This window comes from Fonsecaea monophora (genome assembly GCF_001642475.1).
Source record: "Fonsecaea monophora strain CBS 269.37 chromosome Unknown Scaff50, whole genome shotgun sequence".
In the NCBI taxonomy this organism is placed as follows: Eukaryota; Fungi; Ascomycota; class Eurotiomycetes; order Chaetothyriales; family Herpotrichiellaceae; genus Fonsecaea; species Fonsecaea monophora.
Genome location: NW_019173981.1, coordinates 58940 through 75555, shown reverse-complemented (window position 1 = coordinate 75555; position 16616 = coordinate 58940). Strand labels below are relative to the sequence as shown.

Below are 16616 nucleotides of genomic sequence, written 5' to 3'. Positions count from 1 at the left end.
ATGCGCCCGTTTGCCATTGTGAACCTGTCCACGCAGGTACAGGAACTCTCGCGTGAACGATCCTGGGTTCATCTTATCATGTATTGACCAGCAGATCCTCCTCTTGTTGACAAACAGACTCGTTCCACGATCGTCCGATGCTTTTGTACCGAAGGAGGTTTATCGGTCCTCGCTGTAACTTGGCTAGGGCACGGCGACGGTCAAGCAGACAGCTCGGTGAGTGCAATGGAGGTGCTGTGTCGAGGCATTGCTTGCTAGCCTAGGAGCAATCGCAGTGACGATATCTATAAGACCATACTGAGGGCGGATCTGGGCGAGACACCCCCCGCACAAGAAACTTGTCACCGCGAACAAGAAAATCGCATTTGCTGTTTTAGAATTTGCCGCCGCCACAGGCACAGTCAATAGACGCACTTGTGATGATGTCGATGAATCATACCATTATTGGAAGAGAAAGAAAAGGTGAGGACAAAACTGCGGAAGATCCTCATTCGGCAGGATACCGCGCTGTGTTTCTTCAAAATACCCATCATGAGAGGCACAAAGGCAAAAAGACAAAACAAAGCGGAGAATGGGCTCGGGAAAGCCGGCGATGAGGTAAATCGACCGCTAGAAAAATCCGCCCCAACCACGGGCCCAACAGGGACCAACAACAAGCTCGCAAGCGACGCAAGCGAGACCATCCGCTTCTGCCGTGTCGAATCTGTCAAGCCTCTAGAAGACCGCACGATCGAGGTCCCACAGTGTCTCAGAAGTTGGGCATTTGACCAAAAACTTAGCGCGGCCACGATCCCTCGACGCCGTCCGCCGGCCAAGTACCAGCTCCAATGAGTGAGTTCCCTTATCTTGTCCGGTTCCTACTGCTTTTCAATGTTGTTGCTCTCTCTCTTAATTGCATCTCTAGCAACCTCAGTAATAAACAGTCGTTTCTGCAATCTTTCTTGCTTTTGGCAATCATGGTTTCCTTTGCGGCGTCCTGCGCCATTCTCTCGCTCTGGTCGGCGTCAAAGGTGCTTGCACAAGTCTGCACACCCTGCGAGGATGTGCATTTCTTTCTCGCCCGTGGCAACAATGAGCCCTACCCGGGACGACAGGGTGATCTGGTAGCCGCAACCTGCGACCACGTGGCCAACTGCGGCTACGAGGATCTCATCTACTCGGCTCTCTACACCGACTTGTCCTGTCAGACGACCTACGATGGCACGATTGCGGGTTTCATGCAGATGACTGCCTATGCCGACCGATGCCCCAACTCCAAGCTCATCCTGGCTGGATACTCGCAGGGAGCACAGATCGTGACTGACATTCTCGGTGGTGGAGGTGGCGTGTCTTTCAATGGATGTATCCAGCCGTCGACTCCTCCATTGGACCCTACCACCAGCCCCGGAAATCGATGTGAGTAATGGCGTGGTTGCTTTGTTTGGATATGGCTTGTATGCTAACATGAACATTTCAGTGTCGGCGGTCATCACGTTTGGAAATACCCGCCATACGGCCAACCAGCCCTACAACTATGGCAATGGTTCCTCGCGCGACGGTCTCTTCCCCCGGTCCGGTGACATGTTGACTGCTCTCGACGCATACGCGGCCATTACTCGTGACTGGTGTCTGGATGTGAGTGACAGGCCCAATTGTTGTTGGACTCTTTTGTCTACGAGTCTTGGAGAGCATGCTTAATCGCTGTAATCATTTTTTTTCACTGACATTCTTCGGTACTCAGGTTGACCCCATCTGCGCCAACAACTCCAACGGCATCGTCGCGTCCCACCTTGGCTATTACAACGTCTACTCGGACGAAGCAGCTGCGTGGATCAAGTCGGTCGCCTCGATCACGGACAACTCGGACTTTACTACCTCGATCGCCACGTATGTCAGTGGTACCGCGCAAGACTATGCGACTGTCGGAACCGGCACGCCGTCGGGTGTTGTGACACTTGCGTCGGTGACGACCGAGTCCATCTCGTGTCCGAGCGTGTCGACGCCTGCTTTCGCCGCCGTCAATTCGACCGCGTTGAACAGCACCACAACAGCCTCCAGGTCGGGCGTGTCGAGCGGTCACTCGGCGCCCCTCACGACCACCGCCAGCAGTGGCGCATCCAGCAGTGCGACTGCGGCCGCGACCATCACGAGTGCTCCCAGCAGCACCGGCCCCGTGGCGACCAGCGCAACGACCTCTGCGCCCTCGTCGACCTTTACGGACAGCTCGGCCAGTAGCCACACCAGCAACATGGGCTTGGTCCTTTTGCTGGGCCTGGCCATCCTGGTTGTAGTATAAAGGGGAAAAGAAGACATCAACTAGCAAAAAATGAAAGATTTACGCGTAAGATAACATAGTCTCAAACAATTTATATAATATAATGAGGACGAGGGGGGATGGGCAATGAATGAACGCACATTATTGACCATAAATACACACTTTTTTTCTTGAGTGCTCAAGTCATCTACGAATTGTGAGAACTGGCACATGAGTTATTTTGTCTAGACCAGTGTTTGTCTGTGTAGGAGTACTCGGTACAGATGGACGTAGGTATGCAGGTATGCAGGCCTTATCATGACCCCAGTGTGTCTCCTACCTACCGAGCACAAGCACAATGAATCCTTCGATGAGTACGAGACCTCGTGTACCGCGGCTAAAATGCCCAGGCCCTGGCCCTGGCAGAAATCTGCAAGTACCAGCTTAGCTGCATGCCACGGCTTTTCTAGTCATCCACTCCAACCCGCAAGGGCGGCTCGTACCTACAGTAGTTCCATGCGAGAGTGTAGCCTACCTGGGAACCTAGAAGGAGGTGCTTGGAGAGAATTCGAGGATAAAAATCAAGTACTGTGGAACAGTGGCAACGGTACTCTTTCCTGGTATTCGTAATTGTAGTACCTCGTACTCGCTACCTACTCGCTCCATCTACCTGTTAGGAACAAAAGGTAGGTACGGAAAGAAGGCTTCGCGCCTAAGCGAGATTCTGACTCGTGGTTGTGCTCGCTTCCGACTTCGAGGTGGTACTACACTGTTTGTACGAGGTACTCGATAGGTTGGTAGGGTGATAGGCAATCTCGCATTGATTGCGCTGGGGAAACCCTGGCTTGCGTGTCCGTTTGTGTGCGTGTGTGGGTGTGCGCGTGGCATTGTGGGTGGGTGTTGACAAGTGTAAACTCTGAATATGCACTACGACCTACCTCGTAGGTACAGTACGTAGGTGTGCACTAACTATTCGGTACCTACCCACTCATGGGTACTTGTTACTAAGTTCTAAGTATAGTACTGAGTACCCGTACGAATACCCTGGACCCATGCTCAGGTTTGTCGTTTGTCAGAGAAGATCCCCCGCCTGCTCCGTGGTGGGACCCCACATACGAGTACCTACATATGTCCTTGTGCTGAAGGGGCATTGGGGTAACAGGTAGTTTAATTCATGAATCATGAATCATGAATCATGAATCATGAATCATGGCGGTTGCATGATTGACGAGTTGAGTGAGGAGCGAGACAAAGGTGGTCACCAGCCGGTCAGACCTTTACCTTGACGAGTACAGGACTTGTATGTGATCATCATGTCCAATCAACCAACCAACACGGAATCGACAGCTTTGTTTATGCTGAGTACGACTTGGTATACATACTGGTTCTTGTACTATCACTCCTTCAATCTCAGTCTCATCTCGTGATTGCTTCCATTCTCTTCCCTACCTCATTCAATAACAACAATCATACTCCCCCACCAGTGCCCCTTTCACGTCATCTCCGAGTCACGAGTATCTGAAAGGACTGAGGACACCAGCAGCCCCATTTGGGGCTGTTGGTGCAGGGAGACACGAGCACGAGGACGTTTGTTACAGAGTCACTCCATATGTATGTACTCACGACATGGAAAAGGGGCATCCAATACACTCGGTATATTATTCCCGTATGGTATCCCACCGGGGAACGTGGCGGCCCCCATTGGATCTACACTAGTATGCTCGTTGATCTTTTGATATTTTTGGTATTTGAATCTTTACCAGTGTCCATGCCTGCCTGCCCGACTGTCTACCTGCCTGGGAGATATCCCATGTGTTGGGAAATGACACAGCACACACGTACATGCCCCTTCGCTCCTCACTCCTCATTCCTCATGAAGTCACCCAGATGGCCACGATGGAGTCGCTACAGATCGGAACTTTCAAATACATTCCATTCATTTAAACGTAGACCTGCATGCCTTCTAAAGTATAAATGAACTCACTGACTTGCACCGACTACTCGCAGGGATATGTGTGTGTGTCTCTCTTGGCTGTCAACAATCTCAATCCCTGGTCATCACTCAGAAATTGAGGGTGACTTCCCCCTGGATGGGAAAATGTCCCAAGACTTTCGCAGTGCTCAAGTCATACCTACGTAGATATCCTCGGCCGTGTCGTGTTCTGTGACGGGTACATACTTTGGTGATAAAAAGGGGGCAGCAGGATGAAGAGGCCGAGGCGAGGCTGTAAGTAACGAATGGGGAATATTGAGCCGCGGTATCTCTCGGCTTACCCGCCGTCATCACCATCTTACCACCAGAAAGTAGCCTGCTAAACACGGCGAGCACAGACAACGGCCCCGCATCTCTTAAGTCTCGAATAGAAACAACAAAAGCAAAGCACAGCACAGCACAGCACAGACTTAGCCACAGCTACAGACGATCATGGCCCTGACATACTAGACATGTGTCGGAATGGTGAATGTCGAGGGATTGGAAGTTGGCGAGGTATAGAGCTGCAATTATAGGTATCTCCGATGTAAGTCTAAAAGAAAAACAATGCCTCGTAATGGTGAATGGTGATTGATCCTCGCTACGGTCACCAGTCCTGGTGAGAGAAGAAGACTTGTAGGGGAGCATTCAACAAGCTACCAAGCACCCAATTTGCAACCTAGAGATCTTATTGTTCGATCAAGTCAAGTCCATCGTCGTAACGGAAATGTCAATCGCCGAGGAACAGCGCTCTTCGACGGTTGACATGTCCAGATTGACTCGGCTAGAACATTCCCTTTATCCTTGGCTGTCTGTGCACGACTAGGTAGGTAGGTAGGTATACACCGTTTGACGGACTAGACACTATCAAGTTGCCCATCCACGAGACGATTCAGCCAGTCGACGTTTTTTTTTTTTTTTTTGCCGCGTGGGGATCTCTTTCAAACTGTACATACATATTTGTATCTCCAAGGCCGATCGTGGCCCCCGAAATCGCTGGTAGCTAATAGTTAGTAGGCACGCACCACTTTTCTCAACGGCATCGGGCCTTGTCACGTTTTTATTGGTGCGTCGAAACGAAATCTCATATCGCATATCACATATCGTTTGTTGGGTTTACACCACCACCGCCGCCACCACACCACCACCACCACCAAACAATAGAAATGGCCGCCAGAACAACAACCACCGACCAACAAAAAATGTAAGCTCCTCATAAACTCCCATTCACTAAGAAATCCACCCACCCTTTGATATCTCGCTCACCTGCTCGGCTCACCTGTTGACACTTCTACCAAAAGCTCCTCTGCACACTACGACCCGATGCGCCCGGACGCATCGGCGGCGGCCGACGTCGACCCGCGCTACGTAATGCGGGGCATCGACTTCAGCCTCCCGCTCAAGGAGCGGGTGCTCGACTTCCAGAAGAATTTTCTCGAGGACCCCCATTTCGGCGGCTTCGACGCCTACGCGCTCAAGGACAACGTGCGCTGCGTCTGCGTCTCCGCGGGCCGCACGGAGTGGGAGCTCGAGGTGCTCCCGCACCTGTGCAACAAGGGCGGGAAGCTGCACGGGGGCGCGGCCGCGACCATCCTCGACAATCTGACCACGACGGCGCTGATCGCCGCGGCGAGGCCCGGGTTCATGGACCTCGGTCACGTCAGCCGCAATATCAACATGACGTATCTGCGGCCGATCGTCGAGGGCGCCACCGTCAGGGTCGTCTGCGAGCTTGTCGCCGCGGGGAGGACCCTCGCCAACATGAAGGGCGAGATGCTGGTCGACGGCAAGGTCTGCGTGACGTGTCTGCACGACAAGGTCTTTTTGCGTCCCCCGCCGCCGCCGCCTCCGCCGTCAGAAGAAGGACCCTCCTCCAAGCTGTGACTCACTCACTCACTGACTCACTCATGCTCGAACCCTACAAAGCGAAAAAGGTCTTTTGACTCTGGGGTGTAATGAAAGGTTGAGGGATCGACGGGTAGAAATGGATGGATAGATCGATTCTCGAAGCTACAAATGGCTAGAACTTTTGGGGGAGATGGGGACTGGGATATAGAGTTGCGATAGACCATGGCACGGTGTCTTGGTTGTGGGCGTTGGAATGGCACTGTCGATCGTGACGGATAGAGTACACGTAAAGGTTAGACATCAGCAATAAGACGAGATGGCCTCGAAAAGCTGGTTGATAGACATGAACCAGGATGATCACAAAGTCAGTCGAGGTCTTGGAGACTTTGTCTAACCATACAGGGTGCAGGCTGAGATATCTCATTTGAGATGCGCAGAGGTTGCGGCTCGCAGCCTCGCATAGCCACACAAGAGCCAACGGTTGAATCCCAAACACACAAACTCTGTCAGCAAAGTCCAGTCTGAGCCTTTTACTTTTTCGAGGACTCTACGTGAAAGCAAATCTTGTCTTCAGAAAAGGAGTGCCCAGCCTTGGTTCGCCTCGAGGAATTTGGTACCCATCGCAACTAAGTTGAGGACCTCAAGGAACTGGCCGCATCAACTTGGAAATCCCGCACTGCCCAGCTCATGTTCCTTTGGATAGGCCTTCATCTTCCAGGTTTTGCGTCATTAACAAATGTGGAATAGAGGACGGCGAGTAATTTGAACTGACGATCAGAGGCGGTGTTCCGTAATACCATCATCTGAACCACATTTTGCTCTGTGAGGCCAGCGCGACTCATGGATAAATAGCCACTTCTCCCACGCATACTTTTGCACTCCAGAACACTTCACACCTCATGAATAGGTGACAGCTTCTCAACTTCCGACCTCGCTCGCCACGACTAGTATATCGTCATCGCTATCATGGGTGCAGCCGCGTCAGCCGCCAGGGGCGCGGCCGTCGTTGGCGCTGAAGTTGCTGAAGTCGCTGCGGTAGGTGCCGAGGCCGCAGAGGCCGTGGTCATGACCGGCGGCGCTGCAGCAGACGGCGTCTTGGGTCAGACGGCCGGCAGAATCGCCTCATCTTCAGCGTCAACAGAGTACTTTTCAGCATTAGGAAGTCGTCAGGGGTCGCAGAGCTCAGCCTTTCGAAGCGTCACCATGTCCGAAGAGTCATTGCCGTTAGCGCCTGAGCCTGGGTGGGCGGATCAGATCTACAGCATACCAAGGAGGCCAAAATCCATAGGTCCATCATTCAACAAGGGAAGGCCATGGGACGGGCGCGGATTCAGAAACCACCCTGCCTCGGAGGGAGGAGCGTACCAAAACTGGGAGCTTGGACCGGGTGGAGAACCACCGGTGCCTGCAAAGTTGCCACAACCCGAAGTGCCAGGTCGTCGGATTCCGGGTTCGACGTCGACCAATTCAGAATTCGTCCGAACTCAAATCAAAGGGAAACAGATTGCTAGTGATTGGTACACAAAGGCCGAGTCTGTGTATAGCGAAGAAGAAATAGCAAGCATGGCATCAGAGGAGGAAATCACGGGATCGGCCTGGTCGCATGAAGCTGCAGATGGATCCCAAATTGAGCGATTCCCAGAGTATTACTCACCACCCAGAACACCGTCCCACATATCATCGACCGGAGCGTCAAAGGGCTCGGCCCCCAAGCCTCTCACCGACTCGGAAGAATGGTTGCGCTCGTCAGAATCATCCTCAGGCACTGTCGTCCACCACACTCCTCCCAATAACCCAAACTCCATGGAGGCCATTGATGGATCGGCCGAATGGCTGTCGGGGTCGGAGCCGGAATCGGTAGCAGAGGCTTCCATAGATGCCACCTATGGCTCGTCAGAGGGGGAATTGATCGAAGGAGAGGTCGTCTACGACGGGCATCCACTAGGAGCTGAATCGCCCGCCTCCGGAGAGTCAACAGGAACTGTCATTCACCACCGACCAGCAGGGGCGGCAGCAGCATCAGAGGCGGAAGCCGTAGGGCCAAAGAAGTGGAGGCGATGGCAAGACTTGTGGACCCCCAAAGACATCCTGTCCTTCCCACCGGCGACGAGATTCAACGTGCTTCGAGGTCAGAAAGTCACTGAGCCGATTTTCTTCGAGCCCGGAGCGGCGACGAAGCCTGACGCCAAAACATTCGCCAGGTTTGAAAAGGCAGTCCGGCATTATATCAAGAAGGAAGGAGCCTTCACGGGAGAGGAGGTCTCGATGCTGTTCGGCAAGAAGCCAGGACAACTGACCGGCGCCGAGTTTGTGCAAAAGATAGGCAAGCCGTTCTGGCCCAAGAAGGCAGCGAAGCTCAACGCCATGTCAGGACCAGAATTTTCCAAACTGACCGCCCCAGAGCTTCAAAAATTGCTGCCGGCTCCCTCAAGAAGTAGTGTCGGCGGAGGTGCGGTTGGAGTTGCCACCTATGGGATGATTTTGGCAGGGTATGTTTATACAAACACAATGGGCGAACTGCATGCAGACAAAATGAAGGACAAGTACAAAGATATACACAAGCGCTCCGAAATCGAGCCTGATACACCTGAGATGGCACGCGGACCTGTGTCACCGACGACCCTCGTCGTCACCGAAGGGCTGACATGGATGTACACTGACCCGCTCCCGACACTGGGCATTTACACTGTCAACGACACGACATCCTCGGTGTTTGATGGGGATTACATCACCGTGCCCATGTCCCAAGGCACTGAGTATGCACTCAGCTTTCCGCCCGAGGTGCAGCGGATTCACCTCACCAATGCCAGCCCGCGGCCAATCTGCGTGGCAGGTATCAACATCACCACCTCGGACAAGTACTGGACGAGCCTGAGTGGCAATCTGGGGGATCTTTTTAACGCCGACCACTATGAGACCGGGCAGCAAGTTATGAATGGGTCGACGTCGTGTACCTGGATTGACCAGAACCCAGAAGGGATCGGGATTGCTGGATTGACCTTTGAGCTGGTCGACAACGTGCATGTTCCTGTGAAGCTCAACGGGACCTTGCCCGTTTTCTGGCTCTCCAATGACACTCTTCCGGAAGATCTGGTCAGCGACCAAGAGCTCTTTGACTTCACCGAGCACTTGGTCAAAAGCCAGTTGACCAAGTCGAGTGCAAAGCGGCTGTGCGAAAACCAGTATTCCCAAGGCCCACACTTTGTCAGTTTGAATGAAAAGCTATACTGCGACATGGAGGCTCGACAGATCTATCCTACCTGCGGGAACGAGGCTGGAGAAGGAGTGTGCTTTGATGTCGACAAGGACAAGCTGGTCGAGCCAGAAGAGGGAGACAGTGATGAAGACGAGGCGCATGTTGAGGGCGAGGTGCAGGTCGACGGGGTTCGTGGCTCTTTCGCCAAGCGGCGTGTTGCGAAGGCGAGGAGATCCAAGGTGGTCAAGAGCTTCAAGCATGTGCATGTGTGGGAATGAGGTGGTGAAGAGAATGAAAGCAATCACGAGATGAGACTGAGATTGAAGGAGGTGATAGAGTGCGTGATTTTGTTCGATTGTGCATTTTGAGATTGGTATGTGTTCGTACGTGTTTGTCTGATTTGCTGAATGTTTGTTCGTTCGTACAAGAGGCGGAGACGGAGTGACGGAGAGCGGAGAGGAGAGAGAGGAGAGAAAAAAGTGAAATGCTTGGCACTGCTATGGATTTCGTAATACAATAAATTACCTTAGGTTTTCTACTGGGCCGTACCAAGCTAGTCCTCTTTAAGAAGTTTGCCTTGATACCTGACGGCCCCAATACAATCGTCATAGTCTCACTGTGGCGGCACCAGTGACTTCATCGTTGCGCAGTCGCATTGGATGGTGGCATGGCATGATGTTGCTTCTGGCCAGGCAGCATTCATTCTTTTCCATACAAACACCTCATTTCCTGCGAATATCCTTGGAACTGTTGAATCCTTCTCTGACCCCCATCTAACTCCTCCGCCCTCTATCCCTCCTTATCTAAGATTCTATTCCTGGATTGTTTGTGTGTGTCGACATCATCCCGGCCTTCAAAATGTCGACCGTCCCCCTTGGCTATTCGGACGAGAAGGTCCCAGAGATCGAGGTCCTTCCAGCCCCAGCTACTTCAGCACCTCCTGCGAGACGAACCAGTTTTACCAGCCGACTGCTCAGATTCGTGGTCACCGTCCTCGGCGCCATTCTAGTCTTCAAAGCGCTCTGCAACATCGTCGGTTTTCAGTCCAGGAGCTTCTCGAGACCGTGTCACGGTATGAATCACCAAGTTCCCGGCCACAGCGCGCAGCTGTTTGACGATGACGGCCATCACCAACACCCGTTCCCACCTATTGATGATTGGAAACCGTTCAACGGCACCACCCACTTCGAGTTCGAGCCCTCCCAGGCTAGTGGTCTCTCGGTCCGAGGAGCAAACGTCTTTGGGAAAGTCGTCTTTGAAACGTCCAAGTTCTCCGACAAGGTCGTGATTGACTTGGACATCAAGACCAACAAGAAGGACAAGCACGGCGACGTCACGATCAAGGAGGACAATGGCCATCTCACCATCAATACTCCGCCGTCTGGCAAACTCGAGACTCACACGGCCGTCACCATCCAGATCCCGTCCAACATTATTGGAGAGTTTGCCCTTCCGCGATTCGAAGTTGACGTTCCACGCCACATGGTCGACTTCAGCCAATTGCCCCAGTCTCTGGAGATCGGCACCTTCACGATCCGAGTTGGGAAGGGCTTCGTCAAGCCAGGCCCTGTGCATACCAACACGACCCAAGTCTCTATCGGCAACGGCGCCCTCCGCGGCACCTTGACGCACGCACGCTACGAGACCAATGTCAACATAGGCAGAGGCAATGTGACACTCAACATCCCCTCCATTTCTTCGGGCAACCAAGGCTCGACCCACATCCAACTCGGCCACGGGCACCTGAACGGCAGCCTGGCGATTTACAATTCGACCAACATCGACATCGGCAGTGGCAACATCTACGTCAACGTGGCCTTCAAGTCTGCGACAACGCGAGCCACACTCTCGACTCGAATTGCGTCGGGCGACTCGCGTGTCTTTGTCGATTCCATCGCCGCAGAGCGATTGTTCGAGGCATCCCACACGTCCGTGGCGGGCGACCAGCTGATCACGTACCCCGCCAACTTCCAAGGCACGGTCGATGCGCGCGGCATTGTCGGGGACATCAAACTCGAGGGCAAGGACCTGGCCGTGGAGAAAGTCGTTGGTGGCATAGTGGGCCGACAAGGCGACAGCAACCGGAATTCAGTCAGTGTCAAGACCGTCCGGGGCAAGCTGGATATTCTGGTCGGTGACGAGCCTTCAGCGCAGACGGGCTACGGCCGTTAAAGAGCTGCCAAGCCGCGTGCCCCTTCGAGAGCTATTACCTTACAATCGAGTCAGCGGGACATGGCTGGACATGACGACGTAGGTTATGTAAACGGGATTATGGACCTGGGCCCCTGGGATAACAAAACTGGAGCCATGGACACATGAGATATGGAACACGGGAGACATGGCTGTACAAGAACAAATACACGCTGTCATAGCATGGATAATAACGACCAGGGCGACATATCTGGATGCATTCATTCCTTCCCTTCTCTCATTCAGTCCCCGTTGAAGAGTTTCCATAAGATTCTACCATGATTTGATCTACCCATGGACCATAACGCACATATGTGCTCCATGATCATATCCCTCGCTCCTTCCCTCCACCCTCTCCTGGACGTTTATATTCCGCACCAAAAAAACTTTTCCACCCAGCCCCTATTTACTTAGGAGGTGGATGGTAAGTGAAACCCGCCGTCCCCAGAGGGAGGCAGTGTTTTTTCCGCATAATCGCCGTAGGAGGAGGTTCGAATGTTCGAAGGTTCGGAAGGTGTTCGATTCCGGAGGTTCGCCTACTTTGAAACCCATTTTTTTGTCCATCGCTTTTTTGTTGACTCTACAAGTCTCTTTCTCTCACTTTGTTATTGTGTGTGTGTGTTGTTGACTCTTTTTTTTTCAGTCTCTTTCTCAAAGTAGGGGTCTTTGCGATTCTTGCTGGATTTTTTCGGTGGTGTAATATATATGGGTGGGTATTTTTGAATCTTCACATCTTCACATGCAGTAGGTAGTCAAGTGACTTAGGTGCTGGCTGGTGGTGGTGGTGGTGGTGTTGGTGGAATACTTGCCTATTCTGGCGGTATATCGTGATTGTTTCACGCCAAGATTCTTTCGACAGGAGAGGACGTGGAGAGGGAGGAAGTGTCTGGAAGTGGGTCAGTGGTTGGGATATTCCTCCTATACATACATCCATGCGTGGTAAGTATGTGTGTGTGATTGTTGGTGACAACTGTATAGCGAAATAGAGGATTGGATCAAGATCAACAGGTGTCGGTCGACCAAGGCTTGGATAGAATATCCACAGGTCCATATTCAAAGTGGTACATACTCTTCGGACATGTTCCCTCTCAAAGCCGTCCATCTGGATATCTCTCGGTGGCCTGAAGCCATTCTCGTTTGATCCCAGCTCCTCACCACTGCATTACATTGCCGATCCTGATCAACTTCTTCCAAATCCAACTGTCCGTCCTAGGCCTGAGACCAGACCACCACCAGTCCTCATAGCGCTGTCTGCTGCGTTCCTGCCAACCTCGCTTGTCTTGCCCGCTGCATTCGTGGCCGATGAGGCAATGCCCGACGTAGAACCGACGCCAGCTGTAGGAGCAGTGCCTCGGTCAGGGATAGAAGGCGTGGCTACCGGACTTGAAATGTGTTGAGCTCCTCTCTGATTCTGCGCATCTGTATACTTTGTGGAATTCTCTCCTTGTCTGGCGCTCCCCGTCATCGTGCCTGTGGCAGCATTCCCAGCCCGCTTAGCCGCCGCTGTGGCATCCTGGGAGAGACTAGCCAGCCTCTCGCCGATGGCTGTAGGAGTCGGGGCGGCGGGGACTTGAACCTGTTGACTGGAGCTCTTCCGCGGTCCCAGCTTTGGTGGCGGCGATCGCACACCACTGCTGACTTGCCGTATGAGACTCGGTGTCGGGACTGAAGTAGGCGGAGTGGGAACCCCTGACCCCGACGGGACGAGTTTAAGCTGGGGGGACTTGATCCCAGACAGAGGACGATCGAGTTTCGCTGGAGGAGATTTCACACCAGAAGGGGTTCTGTCCAATTTCGGAAGAGATGGTGACTTGACGCCAGAAGGAAGGCGATCCAGTTTGGCGGGAGGGGATTTCACACCGGAAGGAGTTCTGTCCAGTGTTGGGAGATGTGGTGACTTGACTCCAGAAGAAATCCTATCGAGCTTGGGTGGTGATTTGATTCCTGACGATCTCTTCTCCAGTCCTGGTCTTTCTTCTACTGGCTTGGTGGTGAAACTCTCCTTTGAGCGATCGGACGACCTCTTTGCGAGTTTCGGCGGTGGTGGTCTCTTCCGATCCTTGTTGACTGGCCCCCGAAACCCCATACTCGACATGCTCGGTAGATATGCCGCTGCTCTGGACGTGTAGCTCTGCCCTGTCTTCGTCGCACTCTGGACAGCAGCATCCGCTGTATTTTTACCTGTTGCTGGTGCGCCTTGTGCTGTTTTGCCCGTCTCGTCTGCTTTCAACATCGCAGTATCCAGCCCGCTTTGCACACTCTGAGCCGTATTCTGCACCGTCGTGCCTGCCGCTTCAACTACGTCACCCGTTATATCCCGGACTGGCGCCGGCGTGCGATCTTTTGCTTGATGGATTATTGGAGCCTCACGAGTGGCCCGGTTGGCCGACTTTACTGCCGGATTATCCTTGGGATTCAATGTATTTTTGACAGTCGGTGCGACCGCGTCGGATACTGTGCCTGCTGTGCCTTTGGCGGCGGCGATGGTAGTCTCTGCTGCCTTGTTGGCAGAGTCCGTCGCCTTTGCTGTCGCAAGTTTAGGGGGTGCACGGGATTTCTTCTTGCCGGTGCCTGGAAGAGACGTGATGCTGGCCAGAGAAGGCAGATATTGCGAGGCTTGCTGGACGTAGCTTTGAGTTTGGCTTGTTGCTGCCTCTGCTCCTTTGGTTGCTTCGTCGGTTAGTTTGCTGGTGTCGGTAGTGTCCGGCCTCTGGATCGTGCTGGGACTGGATCGGTTGATATGTGGCATACTCGGCAGATGCTTGTAGATATAGGTGGCATAGCTCTCTGTCGCAGCCGGAGCACCTTTGGCCGTTTGACCTGCAACATCGCCAACCTGGCCGGGATCTTGTCCAGACTTTTGGAGATTGGCGGCAGCTTTCTGCGCATCTTTCGCGGCTGGCACACTGGGTACGTAGAAATACTCGATCGCCCGGGTGACCAGGCTCTTCTTGGTCTGTTCTTGGATCTTCTTTTCCAGCTCTTCGGCCTCTTCTTCTCCCTCGGCGGCCTCGTCTACCTTGCCGCCATGTGACTCCCTTCGCATCAACCATCTGTTCCGAGCAGCAACAGACTGCTTCTCCTCCTCCTTTTCCATCTCCACCAGCTCCTGTCGTTCCCGTTCCACAGCGGCCATGTCGATATCCTCGAACCCGATTTTCTTGAGGATTGCGCCGATCAGATAGCGGTAGCGCTGGTGGCTTCTGATATCCTCCGAGACGTCAAAGTTTTCGACGGCGCTCAGACCCTCCACCTTCTGCAGTCCAGCCACGCCGTACTGGATGGCTGACGTGCGGTACATGAATCCGAGGACGTAATCGTTGACGGAGAAGACATTGACCAGCCTGCCAGCGACGACGCTGCGCAGGATTCTCCAGTCGCTGGTATCACTGGGCGTTGGCGAACCGATCATGACCGCATTCTCAACGATCCCAAATTCCTTTCTCTTCGCCAGGTTCATGAGACAGGTGTAGATGACGCGGGCTCCAAGCGAGTAGCCGATGAGAGTGACGGGTCGCTCACCTTGGGCGCGATTGACCAGGGCATCTGCCAGAACCTCGCCTGCCTTATCGGCACGGCTTTTGGCAACACTGAAGGGGTTGTCAATGACTCTGGCGACCTTCATCAAGGCCATTGGCCACATCGCTGCAGCAAGTTCTGCGAAGATGGTCCGCGAGATGATCTCCTTCTGTGCGTACCCCCAAGCGGCCGACTGGACCATGCCGTTCATGGCATTTCCCAGGTTCAGCAGCGCCTCCAGTTCGTATTTCAATGCAAAGACTTCGGCGCCCGTCCCTAAGGAACGCCACGGTTTGACCACCTCCTCTTTCTCGGTCAACCAACCAGAGATGCCCAGGGTGACGCGAAGTTTATGGTCGTGTTCGCTAGCTTCTTGGGCACCTTGAGCTTCGTCCTCGCTGGTCTTCTTCTCGCTACTGCCATGGACAGGCAGGAACTGAAAGTCTTCCACTTGGCGCGCGTACGAGTCCATCATCTGACCGGTCATACGCCCACCATACGCACCAAACAGTCCACCAACGAGGACGGCACTCCCGGCCACAGAGCCCAGATAGGCGGCCGCGGATGTAGCACCAAGTCCGAGCCCGCCCATGACAGAGCCGACGCCTGCAGCCACCAGAGGGGCGGCCATCCCACCAGTGACACCAAGGACTGCCGCCCCAGCCGCCGTCGCATAGCGAACTCTCCACTTCCGGGTCTCTTCATTCTCCTTGATCTTCCTCATCTTTTCCTCGTCAGCGGTCAGCTCTTTAGCTGCTTCGAGTAAGCCTTTGGCCGTTGCATACTCGTCCTGCTCAAAAGTCTTCAGGGGTAGCTTCAAAGACGACGTCAGGTTGAGCAGCAGGATCCGAGAGTAGGCAGTGTAGTGCTCCAGAGACAGGAGCAGAAGCAGCAGAGAATGAAGAACCAGCGTTCGCTTGTCCATAGGCAGTTTCGTCAACGGAGTTTTGGTGGGCGGGAACAGGTCTTTAAATTTCAGATTGACAACCCTAGACCCAACCTCCATGACTTTCCCGGTGGTCGTTGGCACTTGGGGCCTTGACAAGGCAGCTTTGGCACCCTTCCGAACCTGTTCCTGGGCAGTGCGTTCACTGTTGACGACTTGGCCAACCCGCAGGATGACTTGCTCACGCCATTCGTCAAAGGCCTTGAGAGAATCTTTCTTGAGGTTCTTCATCTTCAAAGTCGCCAAATCCTTGTCGATTTCCGCCTTCATCTTACGTTCGCGGTCATAGGCAGAGACGTCGACGTTGGCTGGGTCCACCGCCATCATCTTTTCGTCCTCCGTCATACCTTCACGAAGAAGCGTCTTGTCTAGCCCTGCTGTTGAGCTGAAGTTGTCAAGAATCACTTTGCGCATTGACTCGGTCACGCTGGCGATGAGGAGTGTGAGATCGGCACGTTGAGCTGGGTCTAGGATGCTGGCGAGGTCCGTCTCGTCCGCACTGTTCGCCTGGGCTTTGGCAGCCAGCTCGGAAGCGGGTTGTTCAGCCATGATGGCCACTGCTGCTTCAGTTCACCCTGCCACCCAGTGATATACTATGGCGTTCAGGCACACTCGAATAGACCCGAGCCAAATTGCAAACACTCGAGAGGCTTCAGCAGCAGAGGCTAGCAGGTTAAGCGAAAAGCTGCAGACAGGTCAGAAGCACAACAAA

At 53.6% G+C, this 16616-nt stretch overlaps 5 protein-coding genes across 5 annotated transcripts; 4 read left to right on the top strand and 1 right to left on the bottom strand.

Annotated features, from left to right (window-relative positions):
* Positions 1–531: 531 nt before the first annotated feature.
* On the top strand, positions 532–2275 carry AYO21_06886 (hypothetical protein; the record flags this gene model as incomplete). The annotated part of the gene is made up of 4 exons (XM_022656845.1): positions 532–815; positions 905–1395; positions 1457–1614; positions 1721–2275. 4 exons carry the CDS (start codon positions 532–534, stop codon positions 2273–2275), a joined length of 1488 nt encoding a protein of 495 aa, XP_022510807.1.
* Positions 2276–5371: 3096 nt separating this feature from the next.
* On the top strand, positions 5372–6089 carry AYO21_06885 (hypothetical protein; the record flags this gene model as incomplete). The annotated part of the gene is made up of 2 exons (XM_022656844.1): positions 5372–5409; positions 5507–6089. The coding sequence occupies 2 exons, from the start codon at positions 5372–5374 to the stop codon at positions 6087–6089; spliced, it is 621 nt and encodes a 206-aa protein (XP_022510806.1).
* A 930-nt stretch (positions 6090–7019) lies between these two features.
* On the top strand, positions 7020–9527 carry AYO21_06884 (hypothetical protein; the record flags this gene model as incomplete). Its single annotated transcript, XM_022656843.1, has 1 exon — positions 7020–9527. One exon carries the CDS (start codon positions 7020–7022, stop codon positions 9525–9527), a length of 2508 nt encoding a protein of 835 aa, XP_022510805.1.
* A 580-nt stretch (positions 9528–10107) lies between these two features.
* AYO21_06883 (hypothetical protein) lies at positions 10108–11421 on the top strand (the record flags this gene model as incomplete). The annotated part of the gene is made up of 1 exon (XM_022656842.1): positions 10108–11421. The coding sequence occupies one exon, from the start codon at positions 10108–10110 to the stop codon at positions 11419–11421; it is 1314 nt and encodes a 437-aa protein (XP_022510804.1).
* Positions 11422–12619: 1198 nt separating this feature from the next.
* Positions 12620–16453, bottom strand: AYO21_06882 (hypothetical protein; the record flags this gene model as incomplete). The annotated part of the gene is made up of 1 exon (XM_022656841.1): positions 12620–16453. The coding sequence occupies one exon, from the start codon at positions 16451–16453 to the stop codon at positions 12620–12622; it is 3834 nt and encodes a 1277-aa protein (XP_022510803.1).
* Between the last annotated feature and the right edge of the window lie 163 nt (positions 16454–16616).